At 30.1% G+C, this 27,180-nt stretch overlaps 1 protein-coding gene across 1 annotated transcript in view; it reads left to right on the top strand.

Moving 5' to 3' along the window:
* The window catches only part of LOC111626412 (phosphatidylinositol transfer protein alpha isoform-like), a 33,943-nt gene extending 15,115 nt beyond the window's left edge, over positions 1-18,828 (top strand). Inside the window, exons 5-11 of the mRNA XM_023369778.1 lie at positions 1,793-1,800; positions 1,880-1,957; positions 6,376-6,456; positions 6,553-6,630; positions 12,730-12,825; positions 17,105-17,227; positions 17,297-18,828. Of these exons, the coding sequence (XP_023225546.1) occupies positions 1,793-1,800; positions 1,880-1,957; positions 6,376-6,456; positions 6,553-6,630; positions 12,730-12,825; positions 17,105-17,227; positions 17,297-17,344 (512 nt within the window). The 3' untranslated portion in view covers positions 17,345-18,828. The remainder of the gene's footprint in view (positions 1-1,792; positions 1,801-1,879; positions 1,958-6,375; positions 6,457-6,552; positions 6,631-12,729; positions 12,826-17,104; positions 17,228-17,296) is intronic.
* Positions 18,829-27,180: the final 8,352 nt, after the last annotated feature.

The raw sequence follows: 27,180 nt of genomic DNA, 5'->3' as shown, positions 1-27,180 counted from the left end.
CAACATTGAAACAAGTTTCGAGAAGGACCACGTGTATTGACAGAAGGCAAGAAGAGAAAATTTACATACTTAAGTACTAATAGTTCACGAAAATAATAATTTTCGTGAACTATTATTACTTAAGTATGTAAAAATTTATTACATTTCCTGTTGTATAAGTGTTTTACCCAATTCTTGAACTGTGTCAGAGTAAATCCGTGCTATAAAAGTACCGTGTTATACGGGGGATGGTACCAATTCTCGAACCGTGTTAGAGTGAATCCGTGCTATAGAAGTGCCGTGTTATACGGGGGATGGTACCAATTCTCGAACCGTGTTAGAGTGAATCCGTGCTGTAGAAGTGCCGTGTTATACGGGGGCTACCTGTACATTGAATATTGTAATGTCATTAAAGGTGGGAAATGTATTACAGCCTTCTTGATATCTGTATCTTGATCTAAAATTTCCTTCCACAATATTTTTTAATATGGTTATTAACTGTATCTGCTGTGTTCACTATCATCAATTGTGTATTCCATATCACTGCTGCAAATAAAATCTGAGCAGACAAAAGCTGAATACAGTTTTTTTTAGTATACTTATTTCTAGACCGCTTCTCAAAACTCTAAAATTCATTCTCTAAATTATAACAGCAGTTGTGATTAACTTTTTTTACATGTATTATGAAAGAAAATCTATATAATATACTCCCAGGTCTGTTTTCAACTCTGATAATGCCATATTCCTGTATATAGTAAGCTGTAAAAAATTAAATTTTTATTTACCCCACTTCCCACTGTTCTGTTGAAGGTCAAGAATAAAGTTTAGAATAATTTGCTTTCTTATAATTATAAATAGGAAAATTTGGTGAGCTTGTCAGGCTATTATCTACTTGAACCAACAATTTTGCTATAGGTGCTGAATGATATATATCCATTGGGACCAAGGGATTCATACGTCTCAACAAAGTTTATGTGAGCAAATTAGATCCAAACAGATAGTACAATCTTACAGTAAAGCTTCAAGTTTGAGATTTTTTTTACTTTTTACAAGAATTAAATCTCTAAATTTTTGCAAAAATTATACTATCAGATCTTCATGTAGTGTAATTTTTACTATATTGCTTGAAGATCTGATATAATTTGGATGGTTTTAAATCTTCCACTAAAAATTTTAATTGCAATTTTTTTGCAATTATCAAGAGTGTAGAGATTAAAATCATCCACTAGAATGACTATTTCATCTATATCTTCTAAGAAGATATTTAAATCTTCAAGATATTGATTTCAAACTTTTATAGGAAGTATCAGGAGGGAAATAGTGATTACCAATTAATATTGCTTTACCAGGTAGTATAATTCTAATCCACAACTGTTCTTTATAATTGTTTCAAATTCAACTTTAGTAACAGGTAAGCAACTTGGCATTGCAATTAAAACACTACCTTCTAATTGATCACCTGTATCTGTAAGGTGAGAAATACTCATTAGAGGAAATCAAACCATGTAACCAATTTTATGTTAAACATGCAATGTCATACTGATCCAACAAAATATTACAAGCAAAAGTCCTCATTTGGTTTTCAAGCCATAAACACTTTGTATTAATTTTCAAATTTATATATATATAATATAATATAATTTTGTGTGTGTATATATATATATATATATATATAGTGGTCATTTTGTTAAACACAATTTTTTTACCTGATAATATCCTTTGTGTATACACTATTGATGTTTAGTTTGATCTTAAATTCATAGATTTTTAATAAGTTTCTTTTTTCTTTTCTTAATGCAAATGTTCTTCCCAGTGATAACAGTAAGTCAATTTTTTTTAATTCTCTAATTTTCTGTAAATTTTTAAAAATTTTGTAATAAATATTCTTCTAAAATTACAGAATCCAGATTACATGAAAGGGAATTTTGAAATTTGTATTGAAACAATGCATTGTGGGGATTGTGGTGATCAAGAAAATGTAAGTTATGTTTGCAAGTTGCTTTCATTTATATTTAATAAATTTATTTATTTTTATCAAATAGATGTGTAAAATTTAAGTAAATCTTGTTTATACAATGAATATTATCTGAATTATTTTACTAAATATGATTATTACATCATTTTCAAATAACTTAAAAATAAAATTATGTAATCAAGCAATTCTATTCTTGAAATGTTTTCATTTATTTCATAAATGATTTCTGATTTTTCATAGCAAATTTTTGAAAATATTTTAGTAATTCTTTAAAAATTTTTATGTTCAAATTTTATATTATTAAACAAATAATTTTTGATTTAGCACAGATATTTTAGTTTTTTTCCCACCTTTGAAAATTAAAATTTATTTGGGATATCATAATTGACATAATACTGTTTACATTGTCTCAGAGACAAGAGATTACCATATGTAACAAAATGTGTTAGAATGAATGAATTTAAGTTTTATCATATAAACACCTTGGTATAACTGCTCCAGATTCAAATTTGAAAAGGTAAACACTTGTTTTTGTGACTTTTGGCATATTTTAAAGTAATCTCATAAGGTTATAAACACTTTGTATTGTAAACAGTTAAATTTATAATTTCTAGTGTTTATATTTTTAATTCTGATATGTGTTTTCCATAGTAAGTTATAAAAATGTGTTTTATATATAGAAATAAAACAGTAAATTTGTTTATTAGAAATTTTTGTAGATAAATTAGTAATTTGTTTCAGTTAATATGTAATGTATTGTAATATAGTTGGCATTTCAAGAACATAGTCTCTTATTTTCGATTCATTTCAGTCTTCATGGCTGGCTTTTTCTCACACTATACATAGTTAAAATCGACGTTTTAATACAAATACAATTTAAAGTTTGAATATATTATTACTTATAGTTAATTTTAAGTCATTACAAAACAATATTGTAACACTACTTATCATTTTACTTTATTAAATTTCTAGTTATCTGTCTTATTTTAAATTAAATTAGAAGTTAGTGTGCTAAACATTATTCTAATGCAGGGGTCGCCAAACTTTTTTAACTGTTGACCCCCAACCACTTTCCAAAACCTCACATTGACCCCCACCGTAAAGTTTTATTACAAGTGTAAGTGTATGAGCAAAAACAAAAATAAACGTTGTGATCTCTATCTGTATAAGCAAAAAAAAAAAAGGTTCTAACCCATTGCCTAATCGACCCCCTAGCCGCATCGACCCCAGGGGTCGATATAGACCACTTTGGCGACCCCTGTTCTAATGTGTGTAGAAATGGTCCTAGATTATTTTTGAATTTTTAAATTGTTGAATTCAATGACAAATTTTATTTTCTATAACTTTTAAAGATTGAATTGTTACAACTATTTTTGAAAATAGCTTCAGAAGTTAAATTTTTTGAATTTCTTCAAAGTTATGCATGAAATGATATTCATTTTAAGTTCATATAAACTGTTAAATATAAAGATTACCTTTTTCACATTGAAATATATTGTTTTAAAATACATGCCAACAATATTCTGTATATTTATTGTTTATTAAACTTGAAAATATAAGAAAACATAATTTTATTTTTGAAGTAGTAATTTTAATGTTAAATTCTTGTTAGTACTACAATGGATGAATTTAATGACAAGTTATACATATCTGGATGTATTGAGTGAAGACAAAGCTAATGAATTAAAAGTCATGTATTAGCATATAAAATTTGCCAAATACAGTGGGTCTGTTCCAAGACTATTCACTATCCAAATTGTTCATTAACCGATTATTGATTTACCGTAGCTTTTTATGGGAATTTGATTAATTTGTTCTGGAAACTCCAAAAAATAAAAAATATATACTTTCTTACTATGTTTATGTAATAATAAAAATACATATATACAGTCTTGCATTTTTATTAGTCATGTTTTTTCCATTTGTGAGGGTTAAAGAATCTGTCTAATGTCAATTGCTTCTCTCTTTTCTTCAGGATTTTTCAGAAGTAATTAATAGCATAGTAATTGTAGAGATCCCCAAGCCTATTAACCTCATTCTGGTTTGGATGCCATTTGGATGATCGTTGTTCTGACATCCTCCACTTCTTCAAAAGATCTTTAATAGCAGATGTTGGCATTGGTCCTCTTTCATGTGTTTTCTTTTTAAAAAAATCTTGCTGAGTTTCTTGAAGTAGTTCTGTCATCGCATCAGTTTCAGGTTTCATTATGAGCTCTTCAATGCTTTTTATTTCAGATGATGGGTTGATTTTCATTACTCCTTTAGGTGCTTGAGATTTCTTTATCTTTCATAGCTAAGATTGTGTTTACTGTAGACCTGTTCAAGCCATACTGCCTAGCAACATCAGACATCTTCTGCCCACTCTCTACCTTGGCTATTATCTCTTGCTTGGTTTCTATGGTGAGCAGCACTGTTCTTGACACTACTCTTTTTTAGCTCTATAATATTTTTAGTTTCTTTTTAAATAAAAAGTTCAAATAAGCACTTACAAAAATTCAGAAAACAGAAATCAACTAGTGCACAAAAAATTATTTAAATGCAAGGCTTGGATGAAATTTGGTATTAAAACATTAATGAATATCCAATGAGACAGTTAAACTCTTGCCTTTCATAAATAAAAAAACTGATGTCTAACTTAATGAGTACTCTTCCAACAGTCTTGCAAAGACTATAAAAAATTATTTCTCAGAAAGGTAAACAAAAAGCTGGTATTACAGGGGAGAGTTTCAAAATTTGGAGGAATATTATCCGATTTGTATTCGGTTGAGCATCGATGTCGACGTCTTCAGATCTCCGAAAAGTTTCAAATTGTCACCTGGAGACAAGATAAGACCAATTGGTATTCACTATTTTATGTCGCTTCTTTCTCTGTTTGTTCTGTGAAATGTTCATCCAAACATAAAAATCTTTTGTAAAAGTGTTTATCTGATTTGTTTGCAGTCCAAACTGTTTACCGATTACCCACTATTACTAAATACTGCTAATACTCAATTAGATGGATTAGATTTGTTTTCACTCACTATATCCAGATAAAGATTTTCATTCATCATTGTTAAATCTTATTATTGTTTGCTTTATATATAGTAGAGTTCATTATCATTTTGGTGATTGGCTATTCTATCCAATTTTCACTAGATCCAATTTTTTCTAGGATTTGTCAATTGTTGACACAGAAGAAGACAATTCTTACTTCATATAGCCTTTATTTAAATCGAAATGCATTTCAGACTTTGTCCTTTAGTCGATTCTACTATTGTTTATCTGACATTTACCTTAATTTATTGTAAGGTAAATGTCAGATAAACAATAGTAGAATCGACTAAAGGACAAAGTCTGAAATGCATTTCGATTTAAATAAAGGCTATATGAAGTAAGAATTGTCTTCTTCTGTGTCAACAATTGACAAATCCTAGAAAAAATTGGATCTAGTGAAAATTGGATAGAATAGCCAATCACCAAAATGATAACCTAATGGATAGATTTAACAATTATTAATACAGTTAAACGTGTTCATTTAAATTTTCAGATAGTTCAAATTTTACCAAGTTTTCCTTGACCTTCCTTGAATGTAGTGTACAAATGATCTATTTAATTTCATTTTTGTTTTCTAACTTTTGGATCATTTGAAGCTGGAGTAGCTTAGTTCAACTGAGTAAATAGTGAAGAGCAAGTATGAAAAACAAATGTGAAACTGGCTAGACCTAAGTGAAAGGCAATTTGTGATTTTTTAGAAGACAATCATTTACAAACAAGAGAAATGTCATCAATAAAAACAAAACCCTTCAGACATGGTTTTTAACTACTATTGCACATTTGTTACAAAAAGTTAAAAAGAAAACTATGTTGGGTGAGAAATGTTTAAAAGGTGTGAATTGAAAGAATGTCACTAATTTTGATGTCTACTCTGTTGTGTGACAATTTTCTAACCATTTTTAAAAACTACTTGAAATACCCGACAACAAATGGCACTGTAATAGGTAGCAAAATTTTTTTCACTGTTAAAAGTTTTACAGTCCAGAACTTCTGAACAATTTCATGAAAAAGTTAAAAAAAAAAAGTCATGTAACTTTTTTTGTTGTTTTCAAATAATATATTTACTTAAATTTTTAATTAAAATAAAACTCGGTTTACAATGATTTTATGTATGTATTCTGCATGTTGTGTATACACATGCTATACAGAGTTAGTTCACAATTTATGAAACAGTATTTCTTAACATCTTTTACATTCTGGTTAAGTAATCTTGATTTTCAATTTTTGAAAGTTGACAGTATTCAAAATTCTATTTAATCAAGTCTGCAGTGTTACAGAATTTAGTACTAATCAGTGAACATATTAAAACTCAGATTGAATTATTTCCATGAATTAAATTGTAAATATTGCTATTAAAAATAAAAGTAATTTTTTGTTTTTAACTTCAGGTCCATGAATTAATTCCTGAAAAACTGAAACAGCGGGAAATTGTATATATTGATATTGCTAATGATCCCGTTGAGACAAGAGTGAGTCATTTTATTTTAATTGTAATTTAACTTGAACATTATTTATGATATCAAAATTATATTTTTTTTACAAATACTTTTTAATTTCCTATACAGGATTATAAGCCAACCGAAGATCCAACTAAAATTAAATCTAACAAAACAGGAAGAGGGCCACTTGTTGGTAACTGGCAGGTAATACTATTAGCTTCTATTATTTTATTACTTTTCTCCATATTTCATGAAAAAAATTATGCTTGTGCAGTTTAAACAGTAAATAATAGAAACAACCTGTTATTAAAAGTAGTTTTGTTTATAGTTATCACTATATATATTTATGCTTAAAACTAAAATTCATATTATAATAGAATAAAAAAAATTTATGTATAAATTCAGTAAATGTTTTGAAAAATTAAATGTTATTAAAATAATGGTAACATGTAAATAACAAATCATTCCTTTGCAGATTAATCAAATCTGTACAGCTTTTTAGGAGTATTTCAATTACACATCAGCTTCTATTCTAAGTACTTTTGGGCTGACAAGTCCATCAGAGGCCCAAATCATATTTCACAGAATTTACTGGTTGGAGCCTCTGATGGACTTGTCAGCCCAAAAATGCTTAAGTTGATGCATAATTAGAATATGCCTAAAAGCAGTAAAGATCTGATTTATTAACATATAAATTTTAATATTGCAATCTTAACACAGAAATAAATTACAGCTACTAATGAAATACATTAAACTTCAATTACTGATAGTTAGATTTATATCTCTTATGAATGAGTTAAATTTCTTTTTGTAAGATTAAACTGTTCTTCTAACAACATACATTTTGATCTTATATATTATTTTAAAAAGTGATTTCATGTTTACAAAATATAAATTAAATGTCATTTTTTTCATTAATTCTAACTTGAAGTTAAACACAAATGTTTAATGCTGCTTATCTTTTTCATGTTAAAAAATGTATACGCTGACATCAATGTGGTGTCCTTACACTAAACTGTTTGATTTGTTGGCATAATGCTGTGTTTCATCAATGTATTGTCTCTGTACCCTTTTCCACATTAGGTTAACACACAATCACATATGTTTTTTACAGGTTCGTGTGCATAAGACAACACACTTTCTGCTGGTTTTTCATGCATATAATTGCTGTTCTTTGCATCTGATGATTTTGAAAAGTCCTGTAACGTCTTCTGTGTACATGCAAAATTTCAATGTCATACTTTGTTTAAGATAGTATTATTTACAGAACAAACTAATGTCCTTGACTGGATTCCCATTAGGGTTTCTCAAAAAAGATTCCAGTTGTTTTTTTAACCCGGGAAATCATGCAAATTTCTTAAAGTACATTTTTTCTTAATTTGTGTTAAGGTTGAGGAAATTTTGCAAATAGAAAGTATAATTAACACACAAACTGTGAGCATACATTTGTATTTATTAATTTTAAACCTACTTATTAGTTTTTTTAATTTTTCCTCGTTATGGCACGTCACAAATGGTCGATAATCCATACGTAGGTTATTTCTGGCAGGACTCTGAAAATTCTTTACTTGTCGGAACCTGTAATATCTGGAATAATTGTGCTTATGCTGTCTTAATTTTTAACCATGCCCAGTAGCTTCAATAACTACGTAATGCCAGGTTGTGCAAATTGGGCAAGGATACAAACGAGTACGAAGTCTTTAAGTATGAAGTTTTTCCTCATAAACCTGATTATTAAAGCCAAACGAATTGCCAAATTATCGAGCTATAAGCTTGATGCCGCTATTAAAGCAGCTAAAGTAGACAAATCAAGAATACTAGAGAGAAAAAGAAGTACTACAATCTCAAACAAACTACCAGGCTACAGGTGAAATAAACATAAAACATCTCTCTTCTCTTTAATGCATTAAAGACGATTCCATTAACATCAATTAAATCGGAAAGGGCATTCTTGGTAACATGACTTTTCATTACTAAAGCAAGAATCAGATTGACTGATTGGAGTATTGACCATCTTTGCTTTTTAAAATCTTATTACAAAATATTATTGTAAATTTTTATATTATATTTTATTTAAAAAACCAAAATTATCTTCTAAGTTAGAAGTTTCATCTAGATTCATTTTTTTTTAATTTTCAACTCAATTCAAAGCATTTTGTTGTTGTTGTTTTATGCAGTTTCCAGCACACTTTAATAAATTTTTTCTATTTGTGAAAATTTCTACATAATTCAAAGGTAATTTTTAATAAGTATCTTACACAGCATTATTAATGATTTTGCAGGTTGCAGAACATATTAAATTACTTTAAATGATAATTATTTTTAATTTTTTAATTTCATGATATTTTGTATATCTTAAAAATAATTAATTCTTTCCTGGAATCCAGGGAAACTGTTCACTTTTATCCCGGAACCCCGGTACAAGCAAAAGACCAGGAAATGAAAAACCCTAGTTCCCATAGAGCATTTCAAACTTTGCAATAGCATGGGATAATGTGAAACTAGTTCATCTGGAAATAAATGGTAGGAGGACAGTGTTTCTCAGGACCAGAAAACGATTTTTCTTGTTTTTTTCCATGGAATAAATCTACAAAAATGTTCAAATTGTTGAAGGAATGTTTATTGTTGAATGTTGTTGTGCTCCAGTCTATCTTAGAAACAAGCATTCAAGGCTGTAATGACTTTCAGCTTAAGCACAACATTACATCATGCATAACTGACAAACATCCATGATGTCATGACTACCTCTTGAGGAAATTGCAAGAATTTGTCATTTCTGGTGATGTTTGATCACCAAAAATGATGTTAGATTGCCTTATGCATGTGATCATATGCAATAAAGAAATTCTATCTGATCACATGTATAAGGCAGTGATTTTTCTACAGTAGTTTTTTGAGGGTATGTGATCAATGGAAAAATTTCTTCTCATCAAATTTTTGTAGTCAGATGGATAACATGTATTATAAGGATATCATAGAACCACAATTAAGTCAATTTGGTGTAAAATGCCCCCAAAAAACTAGTAGATGCTGAAGATCATTGCTATCACACAATCACAGGTTACTGTAAGACAAAACACTATCTTCATTGGTCAATTAAGATAAAACAAAACACTAGAAATATGCTCAAGTAATTTTTAGGAAATTGATTTTTAATGAATAATGCTGAATTGTGAGTTAATAGGAATTATACTCATTAATAGTTTATTACTCTATATTGGTCTCTTTATATTTCATTTTTGTTATATTTAGATTATTTTTGTATGCTAAGTTTTTTGAAACTCAAATAACGTTAATTTTTTTTAATTTATGCATATGCAAGTTGAGTAGATGTTCTGATTGTTTAGATGTGATAAACTTGTACACAAACAATAATCACTATAGACTTTGAACACATCATTAGATGAAACGAACTAGGCTTTTAACATCTAAAACCAACCAAATATATTGTCATGCAGGGTGATTCTCTAAGAACCCAAACATTCCTCAATAACTTAGTTTTATAGTTTACTATGAAAACTTGCATGCACTTATATCTTGCAAAACAGTCTTCCTAAAGCAATAAAGTTAAGGAATGTTTCCTAGCAAGAAAATAACCCTGTACATTGTCTAATCTAATACTGGATTTCTTAGTCTAGGAAAATGTTAATTTCTTGTATATAGAAACAGTGGAACCTTGCTTAACGAGCATAATTCCTTCCAGAATCTTACTCATAATGCAAAACACTCATTAAGTGAAACAATTTTTCCCATATAAATTAATGTAAAATTCAATAATGCATAATTTACGATAATTATCATATTGTATAAGTATCGTATTGTAAATATTCAAGTATTTTATGTATAATGTTTGTTCAAAGAAAATTATACAATATACATTGTTAAGGAGCATGAATCATCATAATTTCTTCTAGTGCAGAATGAACCAACCTGGAATGTGAATTTGATTTGCAGAAAACAAAAAAATTGAAATTTAATTGGAATCGGTCATTAAATTTAATGAGATGGCAGCAAAACTATCTACCTCTAGTCAAATTATTTAATTTTTAATATTTAATTATAGCTTTTACATAGCCAAGAATTTGGCATATTGTTTGTCGTGTTTATTATATAATGGGCTATGGTTGTTGATGTTTATATGTAATATGACTGAACACAAGTTTGGAAAAATGTTTGATTACAAGTGATGCTAAGTTGCTAGCGGAATGAGTGTTAAACACAGACTGATGTAACGTGCACAATCGGGACGTCCCCTCTTCTCTTCACTCATTATGTGAATTACTCATTATGGAACCTCTCTTAACGAGGTTCCATTGTACTGTTTATCAAAAATTTCTACACATTTTAATCTTTAATCATTGATTTAAAGATTTGAATATCCTGTTTTCCTTCTGAATGGGATAATTATTTAGCAATGTTTTCATTGTCATGTTAATATTCTCTAAAGTCTTACCAGAAAACATTGTGTGTGTATTTTTATTTTTGTACAAATCCAGTAATTTCTAATTTATACAAAACTTTAATATCTAGCAGGTAGTTCAAAGAAATTGGTTACTATATTAAAACAAATAAGAATTCAATTTACAACCAAGTTGTAAATCATTTGTAATTATAATAGTTTACAGAGTTGATAGTCAAATTGATTATTTAATTTTTAGGCTTTAATGAAATTTGTATGCATGCACATGCAAAATACAATATTATATTTATATACATAAAATTGCATTATATACTGTACATACTACCCTTTTATAGTTCGAAGATGGCAAACATGAATACTTTGTCCTATAGACTCACTATTTAACTTGGAAATTTTCATGTATATAATTTTCAAACTGTCCAGTAAATATACACAGTAGTTCATTTATTCGATGCCAATGTTTTAAACATGTTAGTTGAGCTGAATTTGACAGATGAATCAGCTCATGCAAGTTAATTTTGGAATCTTGTGTAAGACTTCTTTTCAAAACACTTAAAACAGTAAACAATGGATTATTTTATAATTTACTACCCGAGACAGCAATCCTTGTTGCTGTGCCATTTTTATAACACTTAAGTCGTATTTTCCCTATTTTTATCCTAAAAGTATTTGTTGGAATAAGAATTTAATTACAAAATTATCATTGTAGTGTTTGTGGCAAGTGTTGATAATGAAAATGCTTCAGAAATTTGAATAAGTTTTTAATGATTTCAACTTTTGAAACTTTCTTTTAATACCTATATTTTAATTCTTTAAGAGTGCAGTAGAACCTCGAAAACTCGGCCTAATGTGGACCGAAGGGTGGCCGAGTTTGTGAAAATGCCGGGTTATCGGGAATGGGGTTAAAAAAAATAAGTATGAGTGTTTCCTCAGAAAATACTGTACTGTATTTGTATGTATTGTATACTTGAGAATATAACAGAGAATAAATTGCCCAAATACCCTTAAACAAAGGAAAACTACGTACTTTATGAAGGCATAGAGCCTTTACTACATGAAAATGAAAATTAATGAATACACTGTGTACAGTAATTTACCTGATAAGACAGACCTCAGAAAAATACTTTATGAGAGCTTTTATACTTTTATAAAGCTGTATATAATGAAAATTAATTAACTAAGGATTTTTTTGCCCTGCCAGGATGTGGCCGAGTTATCCGGAGTGCCGGGTTATCGAGAGCCGAGTTTTCAAGGTTCTACTGTACTTATATTTTTAAGTAAATTGTCTATGGATCTGCACATTTTCATAAAAAATGACTGCTTGGTTTTCATTAACTTACTTAATGAGAATTTATATAAATAAGTAGAAAAGTTTGTTCATTCCTGTTATCATAGTCATTTGTGAATTGATACATTCTCACTGGAAGTTGTGAAGTGTTAAAGACAAAATTTCAATTTATTCAGGTCAAAACCATTAATGATCAAAATTTGGGGATACAAATCAGATTCAGATTTAAGTCCCTACAACTATAGTGTCTTAATAACATAGTATGAACAAGAATTATTCCAAACTGGAACATTAAAACAACATGATGCTTTAATTGATATCATATAGCATTTGAATGTTCGTTTGAAATACTGTGCAACATTCAATTTTAAAACAGCTTGAAAACCTGAGATGCCCCTTTTTTAAAGAAGCCAAAAAGGTTTTCCATTAAAATTTTTGCTGTAAAGAGTACATAAGGTGTGAAATTGCTTATTATAAATTTTATATTTTGACTGAGTGGTGTGGTGATTCAGATTCCATCCTTTTTAATTAGAAAAAATAATTCATTATATATTAAATGTCTAACCTTTATAACTAGCATTTTTTTTTTCTCTAGAAAACTGCTGATCCAATCATGTGTGCTTATAAATTGGTCACATGTGAGTTCAGGTGGTTTGGATTACAAAATCGTGTGGAATCCTTTATACAGAAAGTAAGTATCTATTTTTTTTTATTTGCAACATACTTTAATCATTTGTGTTGTCAGATATTTATTTTACTTTGTAGTTTGTAGCAAGGTAGTTTGTAGGATTTTTTTAGTTCTGAAATGGTCTTCATCACATTAATAAATTGTAACCGTATTAATTTTTAAATTAATTTTTTGGCAAAAAATTTAATTTTCTTCAAAATGAAGTTGCAAGAACTGGCTTACTTTCCTTCTGAAACTGATGCATTATTTAACAAATTGATTTTAAATCAAGGTTTTTACATTTGATTTTGCTTTGACTTACAAAATAGCAGATTATTCATAATTTATCAAATACTATCAATATATTTTTATTGCTGCTTTGTTATTAGGACATCTAATGTCTGTTTTTTTATATGCTTGAAACATAAATTCCAAATTTCTGTTCAAACTTGGCAACTTAAAACTAATCTGTCTTAAACAAAATCATATTCTTGTATTCTTCAAACTGTTTGAAATAATACTGTTTCTTCAGTATTTTGAATTATTTTGTCATAACTTTGTTAAATTAAAAATGTCAAAAATATCCTTTTTAATTTTTTAAACAGTAAAGGATCAACAGAAATGTATAGATAGTGTAATCATAGAAATTTACTAAAAAGTAAGTTACATAATTTAAATCTTTTCTTCATTAGGTAAGACTTGATTTAAATTATAACTTTCTTTGTTTTAGACCAATTTAAAATATATGTTTTGAGAGTAATGGAGACTTCTCATATCCAAATGAAACCGAGATGAATTCTGTAAACTATTAAACATGTCATAATGTGTTTATCACTTTGGTGCCTGAAAAAATTATACTGTGATTTTCCTTTTTTGAAATGAATTTATCAAAACAGTTCAAATTTGTATTTGAAGTAAATATCAAGCTATTGATATTTACTTCAAATACAAATTTGAAGTAAATATTTTCCTTTTTATTATACAAATAATTAAATTCTGTTAAGATCCATACTTTATTTTGAACAAATGCTAAATTTCGAATATGTATGTATATAAATTATATATATACAAAATTATATATATAAGGAAAATAATTTTGGAAAAGATTTTTCAGAATCAAGTTACCATATTATAACAAGACAACTATATATATATATATGAGCAGTTGATTTTGAAAGTGATGCAAGTCCACTCTAAAGAAAAATATGAAGATATGATGGATTTATTACCCTATGTACAGTACCACCCATTCACATATCATATACTTTAAAAATCTGCACCATTTAAACTAAGAAATATAATTATATGCATGCAACTTATTACTAAATATTTTATTTTCTCCACTTTTTCTTATAAAATTAAATTTCATTGTAGCTTTTCAAAAAAAGTATGAAATGTTGAAATAAATAAGTGAAAAATAAAATATTCAGTTTTTTATTATAACTATATTCCACTCAAAGAAAAACAAGATTTTCAACAAATCATTGCTTTAGAAAGTGAGGCAAGTCCATTGGCGCATACCAAAACCTTGATTATTATTTTTTTTCACCTAACGTGGATAACCATTATTGCATATTAAATTTACACAAAATAAAACCAAAAAATATAAAATAAGTCTATTACTGCTTAAAAATATTTTTAAACTCATTCAAATGCAAACCATTAAATATCCAGCAATAACATAAAATGGACTTGCCCCACTTTCAAAATCACTGGCTCATATATTGGAAAAATCTCTGCTGAACTGAAACTTTTACATAATACAAAATTGTTATTAAAAAACTAAATACGAAAAATAAAACATACTTTTTCATAATTTTCCATATAGTTTGTGCATATAAATACTATAGCAAAAACAATGTTTTGTTTTAGTTGCACATAATGCAGAAATTAAAAGAAAAAAGAACTGTAAATGAGCAATTATTTATTGTGACCATTGTCATAATGCCAGGCTGCAATTTTAATCATATTTTTAATTTATTTAAATTAAAATATAAACTCTCCATCCAAAATTAATAGTGGCTTGTCCCTGTACATCATATTTTTCTTTTAACAATAGTTGTGCCTGTCATCTATCTAAACACCTTTTTAGGGAAAAATTTTTTAATTGAAATAACTTTACTTCTGGTTTGCATCAGAAGTTCATTGAGGCCTTTTGCCCCTAAGGTTTCCATATCTGGTCTTGTCTTTTATCCATCTAATTCCATTCTCAAGATTAAGGACAGATTGACAACAGTGGGAATTTATAGGCCTACAATTTTCTTCAAATTGCAGCCCAATAAACATTTTTCTTATTACTATTAAAAACTGAAAGAACTGTTAAGTTACATCTTTTTACATGTTATGTACACATTCTTAAAATTTGATAGCTGATTAACAATGTAAATAACAAGACTTTTTAAACTAAAATATGAGTACAAACTGAACTCTGAAATTATATTCTTTTATATTCTTACTAGATTAAACTAGCAGGTGATTGAATGTCTAACAATTCAAACTTCAAACAAAATGTGTTAAGTAACACAATGAACCAGAATACAGTCTACATAAATAGCTTTGATTTATGTTCTCAAAAAATTTCTGCATCTTTTGCTGTTCTTTTCTTTCTCAGAACAAATCAATCAAGAAATTGCTCAAATTAAAATAAAACTTGTTCAAGAAGATTATATAAGTTGAAATTTATTAATTGCTTTTTAAATGTAATTAATTGAAAACTGAAATTATTAAATATGAATAAAATGCCCTTATTTGCCATGAATTTTTATGAATTTGAAAAATAGGTTTCTTTGCAAACTTTTTTTTAATGTTTTATCAATACTCATGTTCTCTGTTTAAAAAAACATTTATTTCACTTTTGCCTAAATTTCTGTTCTGCCTTGCTGTTTAAGTCAAAACATCCTATTTGAATTTAAAGTTTTTTTAAAAAATATAAGATTAATAAGTACCATTTTAACTCTAAAACTTTTCCACATTTAGGTAGTAAGTTAGTTATTAAGTGGACTCACGACACAGTGAAGAATGGTTATTCCTTGCTTTTCTTCATGTATATAATAAATTTTTAATATAGTGATAATTATAGCTAATTCCCAAAGGATTTGAAGTAAAATGATCCCACTGTATTAAGTAAGAAAAGAATTTGTACTTGCTCTTACCATTTCAAAATTTGAGCTGTTTTTTTTGAGTCTTGTATAGTATTCATATTAGTTTTTAAATTATACTAAAAATTTAAATTTCCTGTTCCTTAAGAATTGATTTTAGAAATCAGGGATACAAAGTATAGTTTGTTATTCATATAATAATTTTTTCTTTAACTGTTGAAACTTGCTTCATAAATTACTCAAATAATTTGAATTTTTTTTTCTAGTAATGAGGCCTAAAGTTTACTTAAAATATTTAGAAAAATTTAAACCCATTTCTTTTGTTTTCAGATTCCATCAAAGATTTTGATTAAAACAACAGCATTGAATTAAACATTTTCAACTGACAATGTTCAAATTTGAATATTTGGTCACTCCTAAAAGTTTCATATTTAGTTAGGTTTATTTTGTTCTTGCTCTAATAGATGCCATAACTCTAATAATCAGTTTATAACATTTGAAGCATTTGATTTAATGCTGTTCTATTTGTAAGTTAATCTTCTGATCACAAATTTTGTTGAAACTGACTTCAGAAAGCTGGATGGATGAATGGTTAGGTGTCAGTCTACTGTTTTGGGAGACCTGAGGTTGAATCCAGATGGATCAAAAACCCCAGGAATTTTTTGGGAATGATTCATCAGGATATGTTGGACTCACTCCCTCATCACCTAGCCCTATTGTGGGTCTGGCCAAACTCATGATGGATATGGGAGAGAAAAGGCCCTCTTAATGCTCAGAGCAAAAATTTTTTTTCAAAAAATTTTTATAAATTAGAGGAAAGTCACTATCTTACATAGAAGTAGGCATTAGGTGAAATCTTTTTTACCATGTTAACTGACTTTTGAGCCATGCTTTGAGCAAATTGATGTGTGAAAAATTTTAAGAACTGTTAAAATCATGTTGGAATGGATGTATGTTGTTTACGTTATTGGAATCATTTAACATGCAACTAATCCAGAAGTTTCAACAGTTCTGAAAATCAGTTAAGATTTTTGGACCAATTTTGGCCTTAATATTACAAGTCAGTTCAACAATATTACTTGTATTACATTTTATTCCTGTATAATTTAGTAGCAACACTGATGACATTGTCAACCATATTTTAAAATATTAAATAACTAATTTTATAAGTTAGATTACTGAATAAACAGTGTGTTTATTTTTAGACGGAAAGACGTATATTTCTCAACTTCCATCGGCAAGTGTATTGTTGGTTAGATCGTTGGCACGGACTAACAATGAAAGATATAAGAGACTTAGAAGAGAAAACCAAACGAGAATTGGATGAGGTATTTTTTCAATAATCTAATTTTAAGTAAATAAATCATGCTAATTTTTCTTTTTTGCTCTATCTTTAGCAAAGAAAGCAAGGTGCAGTCAGGGGTACTACTGGAGATATAGAATGAAATCCTCTACTATATTATAATAAAGGCTATGGATGAAATTATTCTTGAGCATATCTATTCCAAATTGAGAGTATTAAATTAAAAAGAAAAAAAAATATATTGTTTTGACAGTATGTTCATGTTGTGTGAAGAAAAACAGAAGTAATTCTCATAGGTAGCTAATTTCCCCATTTTCTCAGCCCACTACATGGCCATCAACCTAGTCAACATATATTTGGGAACCCTTGTTACATCACACTTCATTTGAAAATCAGAAAAGAGAATCAGTTTTTGTTGAAACATGATTAAACAGATTTCTTAAGTTTTATTCATGCAATACAAAAAAAAATAATTTTTAAAGATTCCTTTTTCTAGAATTCAAACCTTTTTCAGGAAGATTTTAATAATCGAACAATTTTCGTTGATGGAAAATTGTAATCCCATTTATTGAAATTGTTAAGTGTATATAATGATACTGTTCGATGGCGAAGTATGTCTTAACAAGGGTTCCTATCTGAGTACTGTTAGATTAAATTTGTGCAAAAGAATAATTAGCATTTAACTATTGTATATGCCATTGTACAGATAGAAATCTTAAATGAGTACCTTTGTAAGTACTCTAATAGCAAATCTGTCTGTTGTAGTTTAATTTTTGCTGCAAATTCTGTCACAAAGATGGTATACATTCCTTCAATTTTTTGCTAATTTATTGAATGGTTTTGGCAGAGAAGACAATTAAGTGAAACGACGATTGTATTCTTTCACATTATGGAATTTTTGTGCTTCCACTGTTCCTTATTTTGACTGCTGTTAATAATTTATGATTTAATGTGACTTTTTTAATTTTCTAATGATTTAATCTTGGGATGTTTAGAAGAAAGAAGTTTTGTGTGTCCTTTACTGTTCAGAATGAGCCAATAGAAAACATTCATTTGCCAAAGAAGGGGGGGCATGTGCAAAAAAGCAGTGATAATCAGAGATGAAATGAAATTGCATTCCAAATGATGTAAGCACATTCATTGTATCCACCACATTTTGACTGTAACTAAAGAATTTGACAATTTGTTTTTTTTTTTTTTTTATTTGTTCGAAGTAAACACCATCCATGCCAGAAAACATAATGGTGTCGTTTGTTTTTCAATTTATTACCAGATTTTTTTTTCTAATTCGAACCAATGCAGCCAGTTCAAAGGCTCTCCACACAAAAATTAATGCAAAAGTTACTCGAGAATTTAAATTTTAAAAGCTCATTTTCACCTTTCCATTGTGCCTCTGTCACCATATTAATGCCAAATAAAATTTAATGGTTAAATGGCACCTAAGAACTGTATATGTTTATTTTTGGATAGTTAGTTTAGTAAAAATTGTGCTGAAGAAACCAGAAAAATCAAACTTGCTGCAATTATTGTATAGACAGCAGTCATGTATACTTGTCCAGAGATGTGATGTAGTTGCATCTTCATCGTGACTATAAAAGAAAAAATACACCTCAAATTAATGCCATAGTTACCTTGTTTTATTTTTAAAAATATATGTACTCGACACATTTTAATGTTGATAATAGGCAAAACACACAGCAAAATCTAGCAAGACTTTATATTAATGTATTTTTAAGAATGAAGTTTTCCATTTCTTAAAAAAAGTTACATATATTTAAAAAAAAATTAGCAAAATTAATTTTCAATTAAATATTGGAGCTAATCTGATGGTAATATTGATATTAAACAAATCAATATAAAATGAAATAATTTAAAAAAAATGGAAAATTCATTTGTATAGGAAATCAGAAAATGTTGTAAAAGTTACAATTAAATTCTAGTTTTGTGTTATCAAATTAATATTTGTCTTAATAAATTTTTTAAGATTTGACAAAACACTACAGTTAACATTTAGATACAACAGATGGAGCCACATAACGAATAGTGTTATGTGCGTAACAATCGCATGTGTCGAGCAAAAGCCACGCTAGTAACTTCTCTAGTAGGAAATTTCTTTTAAAATAGCTTTAAAAAGACATTTCACGCGCGTTAAAACACTACAGGTGTGTTTTCTTGGGAAGAGGGAAAACGGAATTAAAATAACTCATTTGTTATTCAGAGTGGTGAGTCAATGTTAGTAACAATCTTGAATCATATGCTTACTGAACGTGTGTTCCAGGCGAACGGCTGCGGACAGAAGCACCAGTTTGGAACTAATGCGATTGAAGTGTCGTCCACGCTTCCATCTTACTCGAACGTTAACAGCTATTAAGTCTTTCTGCTAATAACCCAGCGTCATTTGATATATTAGATGGCTTAATCGAAGCTCTGCTTTAACGACCAAAAAAGTATCTTTGTAGGTAATGCGGTTTTATTATACCTGGCCTTTTTTTAATCTTGTTGAATAGTAACAACGCCGAAACTTATGTTAATAGCACGAGGTCACACGGTCAATATTTGTTGTTCCTATTATTTTTCGTCGGGTAACGTTGCTAGTTTCGCTTCCTCTTAATGCGAAACTATGACTGCTGCTTGAATGTAATTTATAGATACACGTGTTTTTAAACAAGGATCTGAAACATGGGCATGAAAACAAGAGTTTAACATCTTGAACAGATTAAAATCGAGTCTTATCCTTCATTTTTTTAAATTGTTGCATTAATGGCAAAAAAATAATACATGAAAAGTGTAGGTTTCGTCTGAAGAAACAAGGTAACCTCTTGTTTGTTTTGACATTGATAGTGTGATGCACAAATGAACACGTTATTAGTTTACTAGACACGTGTGTGCGGATCTAAAGTAGAAAAACCTGTTTTATATAAAATTTTGTTAAGAATTGTAATATTTCTACCATCTGTGCCGATCTATATATTTATACTGGATACAAAAATAAGATGTACCTGTTATGTACAGTGTACTCTCTCCTACAGATACATGTATTTTTTTATACAAATATCTTGTGGGGAACAATTTGCCGGTACAAAAATACTTCGAGTATATATCATTGTCCCTTGTGGGTTGCCGCCTGTGATTTCTACTAAAATTGATAATTTGGCTTTTAGTGAATTAAAGTTTAAAGTTAATTAGAACACAGTTAATTTAAAATTCTTTTTATATTAAAACTTTTCATCCCGAAAATGTGCGAAGTGTTTAATATTTTAAACAAAAAAAACCCTAATTACAGCAAATTACTAGTCTTACTGAGTTTTAACTTTAAAAAAAAAAAAACACATTTATGTTTAATATGCTTAATGTTGTGTTACTTGATACAGGCCTACCATACCATAAATTAGGGAATGTTTTTAGAATGTAAAATAAGAGAAGAATGCGTAATGAATGAACAGTGAAAGACAGGAAAATTTGTAACACGTTTAATTTTAAAAACAGTCTCTAATAATACACAAACTGGTACCACGTCTGTTTGATAGAAAGAGGGGAGAGGAAGGACAGTAATTCAATATTTTATAACAGCTGTTTGAACAATGTCACCTACTTCCCGAGATTACCGTCTGGTATAGCCTTAGGCAAAATCAACAGGAACGTGGCCAGTCATGACCTGCAAACTGAATTATTGAACCTCAAGTAATCAAAGGAGCTAGAAAGTTCACAGAATCTTGTTGAACCACCAACGCCGCCACACGCAGCTTTGTGCTAATGGATCTTGCCCTTGTTTGTGCGACGTGTCACATCGTCCGACGACTAACTGCAAATCTAATTTGATCGTTACCATGCACGGTCGCAGAGAATGAAAGAAAAAAAGTTCTCTCTATGTGTGACGTTGTGTTTGGTTTAAGTAGGTGGCGAATGTCGCTTTGTTAAAACCAATACCGTTGTTTAAAATGAGGCGGAACCGAAAAGTGTTCTCCCTCTTTCTAGCGAGTTTGTGCTCTTTTTTTAATTCATTAATGTATAATATATAGTGCATGTATATGTATATATAAAATACAGTATCATCTCCTCTCTAATTATATTTTAGAGAGTCCGAATTTATGAATTTTTACGAGGAAATGTCGGATTCAGATTTATGAATTCCCTCCAGAAAAACTAGAATTTATAAGGAAATGTTGAATTTAAAATTATAAAAATAAAATATTAGGATTTATGAAGTACTATTGGGTGTATAACTAAATTTTTATATTCAAAAAATTAAGATTTATAGGATCCAGATTTATGAATTCCAAAACTAGGAAATATTGAATTCACGTTGACGGTCTTCATTTTGCAAAATTAGGATTTGGATTGTCTTCCCACATTTCTGTATAAGATTTATATAGGCCTATATAAATTAAAAAGCAGGGTTTATAAGGATTCAGATTTACGAATTCCATATAAAAGATTTGAATTTTGTAAGGAGGTTAAACGTGATATTACCATTAATTCCGTTAATAATGAAAGAAAATTCAGAGGAATTTAATAATTTTCGAGTTAAGGATCTTATGTTTAAAAAAAATTTAAAGTAGGAATTGCCTAAAAATCCTTAAAATTTTATTGATTTCTCATGTAATTTAGAGTAAAGATTAGCAAATCCCTAACATAACTGACATCCCCACTTGGAAAATCTTATTGTAAATGCTAAGAATTGAAGAATAAAACGAAGAGGTGAACAAATTTGTTAGCAAATTTGCGTCCGAAGAAAAATAATCAGAGGAAAAAAAACAGGGAGGGAATGGATAGTGTATAACGTAAAGGAGATATTGGAAGTAATTGTTGGTGTCAAGGGAGGAAATGGTTTTTTGACAGATCTGTCCGTTTGATGTGAAAATCACTAGGTTGTCGCTGGATTACTGGCAACAGACGACGTTCGCAACGCACTAATACCTTCTAAAACGTCCCATCAACACGTCAAAGGAAGGGAACACTAACAGAAATTATAAGAAGAAAAAAAATAAAATACAGGCAAAACCTTGAACAACTATAAACGAGGTTAAGCGTGATGTCACCCGTGACTCATCCCGTCCTCTACCTGTTTATGTGGACTATTTGTAACTTTATAATTTTTACTCGACAACAACATAGAGATGCACATAAATCAAAGAAGAAATGGTTTTGGAAACATAAAAGAAAAAAAAGACTACTTCATTTTAGAGGAGGCCATTTATATAACTCGTCTTTCGTCCGACAGGTGGTGCGGTGGTCATTGCCTGGAGCGATGGGCGTCCCGCAGCAGGTTTGTGGTGGAGTCTAGTGACAGCGCTACTCCGGAGAAATGATGTAAGGGCAGGTTAAACAAACAAAGGGGCAAGGTGGTTGATCACGATAATATATATAGGGAGCTTTAGGGATGAACTAATTCGTCTGGTAACCACGAACGAGTTGGCGTAGCGTGATGGTGCAATAGATGGCATGAACCGGACTATGACGTCGACATCCGATGCACCGCATAAACGGAATCGTAACAGGCGGACAAACATAGTGATTTTCTAATATTATCCAATCGGAATTTAGAAAAAAAAAATAATGGAGTCCACTTCAGACAATGGGAACGGCTCCGTTCTGTCAACTTAATCATAAACAAACAAAACGAGCCATCTCCGGGGAGAAAGAGACTTTCTATTCCGATGAGCCCTGGCCTGGAGCTAGAAGGTTTATAAATTGCCTGTTGCCTTGTCACGACGTAATTTGTCTTGGGATAATCACGGGGTCTGCGACACTCCCTGTTAGCAAAGGGACCACACTTGGGTTTCTTGTTCCTTTTCTGTCATCGTCTACTTAACTTGGCTCTGTCTGATACAGATCTGCTTTGACGTTTTTCTTTGTTCATGACTTCTGTTTATTTTCGGTCATATCGATATAGATCTATATCGAATTTTGATATCTTCATAAGTAGCCAACTCCGCAGCCTTTTTCGATTTCGGATGTAGGCCTTTGGCGCGTGGATTTAAAAGCTCGCTCGAACGTTATCGATATCGACTCAGCTCCGATATTGATCTATACTCGGAGATATTGGCCTACAAAATGAGGAAATTCGTACGAGAAAATGGGCCTATTATGCTAGGACAAATATATGGGATAAATCTAAAACAAATTAATAGCGTACCGCAGCCAGTTATTGAATTGGCTAAGGGCCAAGGTCTAGCACCCGATGCCCAAATAATCATTGTCATCAGAGTGGGTAGAGGGATAGGACATCAGATAGCGTCCGAGAAAAAGAATACTGTTAATTTTTGTTCATAGTAGAGATAAGGAAAATGCCTGGCAGGTATCTACCTACAAATTATGGGGTGAGAATGGAAGGTCAAGTTCTGGCGCCAAAGCTCGATTATGATCTGCGATGAGAATCGTCAATGAAGACGTCCGTACGCCTAGGGGTTGTGGGTATGGTACCTAGCAGTCAAACTACCCAAACACGTTGGCTAACCATAATGGGCTACAGTAAAACAGAAAACGATCCGGTTAGGTTAAAAATAAAATAATGTATATATATTTAGTTAAAACCAAACATACATATATATATATAGTTGAAGTCTCTCGTCTTTTGATTGCTTTTCCAATAATGCATCTCTTTCAAAACAAAATGGCGACTTTTGTAATGGTGATTCTGTCATTACATTTGTGTTGACTCAGTGGCACGAAATGGAAAATTGTTTCTTTCGTGCATCCTACTGTAAAGGAGTGTTATTGTTGCAACAACGACAGCTTCTATTACGTGTATTGACTTCGCAGATTGGTGGTTTCGTAGGTCGTGTCAAGTGTCATCTACTAGAGAGGTGACAATAGAACCTTTTCTGTTATCTGAAACGAAATGGAAAGTGTAAGGATAAGAAAAGGATACTTCGATTGCTTTCTTTCCGCTCTGAAAAGCCAGTCTGAAAGCCTTAACAAACAAATTTATGCACTCATTTTTTTTTGTTTACAAGTATCCTTTTTTACCTATTAAAAACATCATCTAGATTAAGTTTAATAATGGCTTTTAATTGATTTTTTCCGATATTTTTAAAATGCTAATTAAAAACAAAAGTTAAAGATAACGCATAAATAGCTATCGTCGTCATCGCCCATTTAAAATAGGGGGTCGACATTATTTATTTTCCCTTCGCATCCATCACTAAATCATCGGGAACTTGTCACTCTACGTCATGTTTGAATAATTCAACTCCCTTTCGAAGAGAGATCGAAGTAGAGGGATTGGAAAAGAGGAAGAAAGAAATAAAAAAAAAGGGAGAGGTTAGAAAAAACTTTATCCTCTGGTATATAGGATAGTGTGTGCATCGAGCTTCTCATTATCATGTGGCAGGAGTTTTTCCAAGCCAAAATTACAAAGCTTAACAAGACAGAGGCGGTTCAGCCAAACGGACAGTCTCATTAGGATCACGTGATTGAAGTCCCCATGTCTCCCGTTACAATGACTTGTCCGAAAATCGGATGCGATTTCACGGTGGGTTCAGACGCAACTGGAAATCAAGACGAGAAAAGTTTTTGTCGTCATTGGTTGAATACAAATGGCGGATGTTCGTTAGCTATTTAGATTTCCGCCTTGATCGATGGGCGATTATTTTTAAAAGGAAGTTTTTATGGTTAATCTCACCTTAAAACTCCTGTAGGCATCTAATACGAAAGCAAATCCTTCAGGTTCTTTTTATGTCGGTAAACGGCGACAGATCTTAAAAATCGCAAAAATTTCAAAGGAAGAGCAATAGGGAATTCCGAACTTATTTGAGATATTTTTTATAAAATAAAATATTTTACTTGACTATGAAGAAAAAAGCTCCCTTTTTCTTTAATTATCTAATCTTCCTGCAGAAGGAACGCTCCAATAGAAGATTTAAAGTCAAAATATGGCCTTAAAGTAATTTATTTACATATTTAATGTTTTACTTTTGTATTTTGTATATGACTTAGGAAAGTATTTTCTGTCGTAGGATTTATGGATGTTTCAAGGCCTATAAAGTGATAAAAATCATAAAAATCGTTAAGGAAAACGGGGAATTTTGAGGATATTTTTAACGAGAAATTTAAAAATTTGATAGAAAATAAAAAAGATTTTAATTTTGTTTACTTTCGGTTTTTATGTAACAACCTACAAAACTGTTGATGGAGGAAAATAAATAAAAAATATATCCTATTTTCCTTTAATTAGAAACGGTGTTTGGAGTAAAGGCGCCGTAAGTTATGGTCGAATCTCACGATGTAGAAAGCGACGTAGATGGATGTAAAGCGTGTAGGCATAGTGTGAGGCAATTTAAAGATTGTCACGCTGGCGTGTGTCCGAATGCCCGAGCGAGTAATAAAAGAACTATAAGCTAATAAAGACATCCCAAGCGATTTTTTTTCCTCTCCCCAATGCACTTGGTGTGGAAAGAATGGAAGAATAGGAGTTGCGAACGACACCAGCTAATCAGTGAAGAGGACACTAGCCAATTGTGTCCGGGACGGAGGAGAACGCGGTTTTGACATTCAAAGAGGGTCTTGTCCGATTGATTTGAATTTCATGGCTCTGGCGTCATTAAGTGGCTGCCGGAGACAAGAGACGAATTTGTCGGCTGGAGTCAGGAAGCCCAGAAATGCATCCGTTCGATCTGAATATAAGGTATTCATGGGACGGGAAGTAGCAGTCATCAGTCGCTTGCACGGGATGGCAAATTTATTAATGGAAGACTGGCGACCGAAATGTCCCGATCGATATTGAAATTATCTTCGGCTCTATTGGGCGCTGTAAACATTAGGAGATGCCTTGTCGTTCGGATAGGTCGATGCTAGCAGAACGACTCTTTTCCAAATGCCTTGCACTTTTCGCCTGACTCTTAAAAACTATCAATTCGAGCACCCGAAACTACAATCGATTACCGAAATCCACAAACAGGACCTATATACGGTTGCTTATTTTCCATCCATTAACCCCGCTAAACTTCATTTGATCCGTAGTCTCTTTACGAGATATGCGGAGTGCAATCGAATTTTTCTTAAGATCTCAAACTTTACTTCGTTCTACATATTCATAAAAACAAATTTACAACATGTAAACTCCGTGTTTATTATTTAACATTTATAATCCGCATCATTCGAACGGCAAAATTCAGTCTTAAGACAGGTTTCTTTACGCAAAAACACTTGGAAATGGCGCCTGGGATGCTTGCTATACAAAAATGAATCGTCTAACGAAACAATACGGAGTTTATGAAAGTAAATTAAGCTAAATGTAGGCCTATTGAATAATTTAACGACTCGTTATCGATTATTACATTTCAGATATCTAAGTTATGAAGATATCCAGATTATCTTGTCAATCTCTGAACTGAGTATCCCATTAAGAACTAGAGTAATGTTTTAATAAGATCTCTTCATATTTAAATATGATATAAATGGGTGTAGAATAGGTAATTTTATTACTTTCAGATAAAACTAGTCGCTGTCTTTATTCTACTGTGTGCATGCAAGAAGTTTATATCTGAAAATTCTTCTTAATGATCCATGTCGCTTTACTCAACTTTCTTACAAGCCATACCTCTAATAGATCAGTATCTTAACGTTTCTATACGGTTTCTTATATAAAATATATTTATGAATTTTAAATAATTTCCATGTTTACATATAAAAATGTATATTTATTTAAAGATAAAAGTCGGTATATTTTATAAAAATCAAATATTAATATCAAAAAATTTGATATAATTCATAGGCCTAGAGTAATAACTGGAAGTTAAAATAGAATAAAATTATATTTCTAAAATAAATTGTATTACAATTTAATGGATAAATTAATATAAAAATTTAGAATTCGTTTAACTTAAGTTACTTGTTATTTTTTATTGTATTTATTGTTATTGATTTTATCTCTGGGTTCTTGCTTGGGGAGGTAATTCCTTGCTCTCTCTGAAGTATTACCTTTTATAAATTAAAAATAAATAAATAAATAAAAATAAAAATAAACTTATACAACGC

The sequence above is a fragment of the Centruroides sculpturatus genome, unplaced genomic scaffold (assembly GCF_000671375.1).
Source record: "Centruroides sculpturatus isolate CEXI.00-Female unplaced genomic scaffold, Cexi_2.0 scaffold111, whole genome shotgun sequence".
NCBI classification, from domain to species: Eukaryota; Metazoa; Arthropoda; class Arachnida; order Scorpiones; family Buthidae; genus Centruroides; species Centruroides sculpturatus.
Note: the sequence above shows the minus strand (reverse complement) of the source record. Positions and strands in the feature narration are given on the sequence as shown.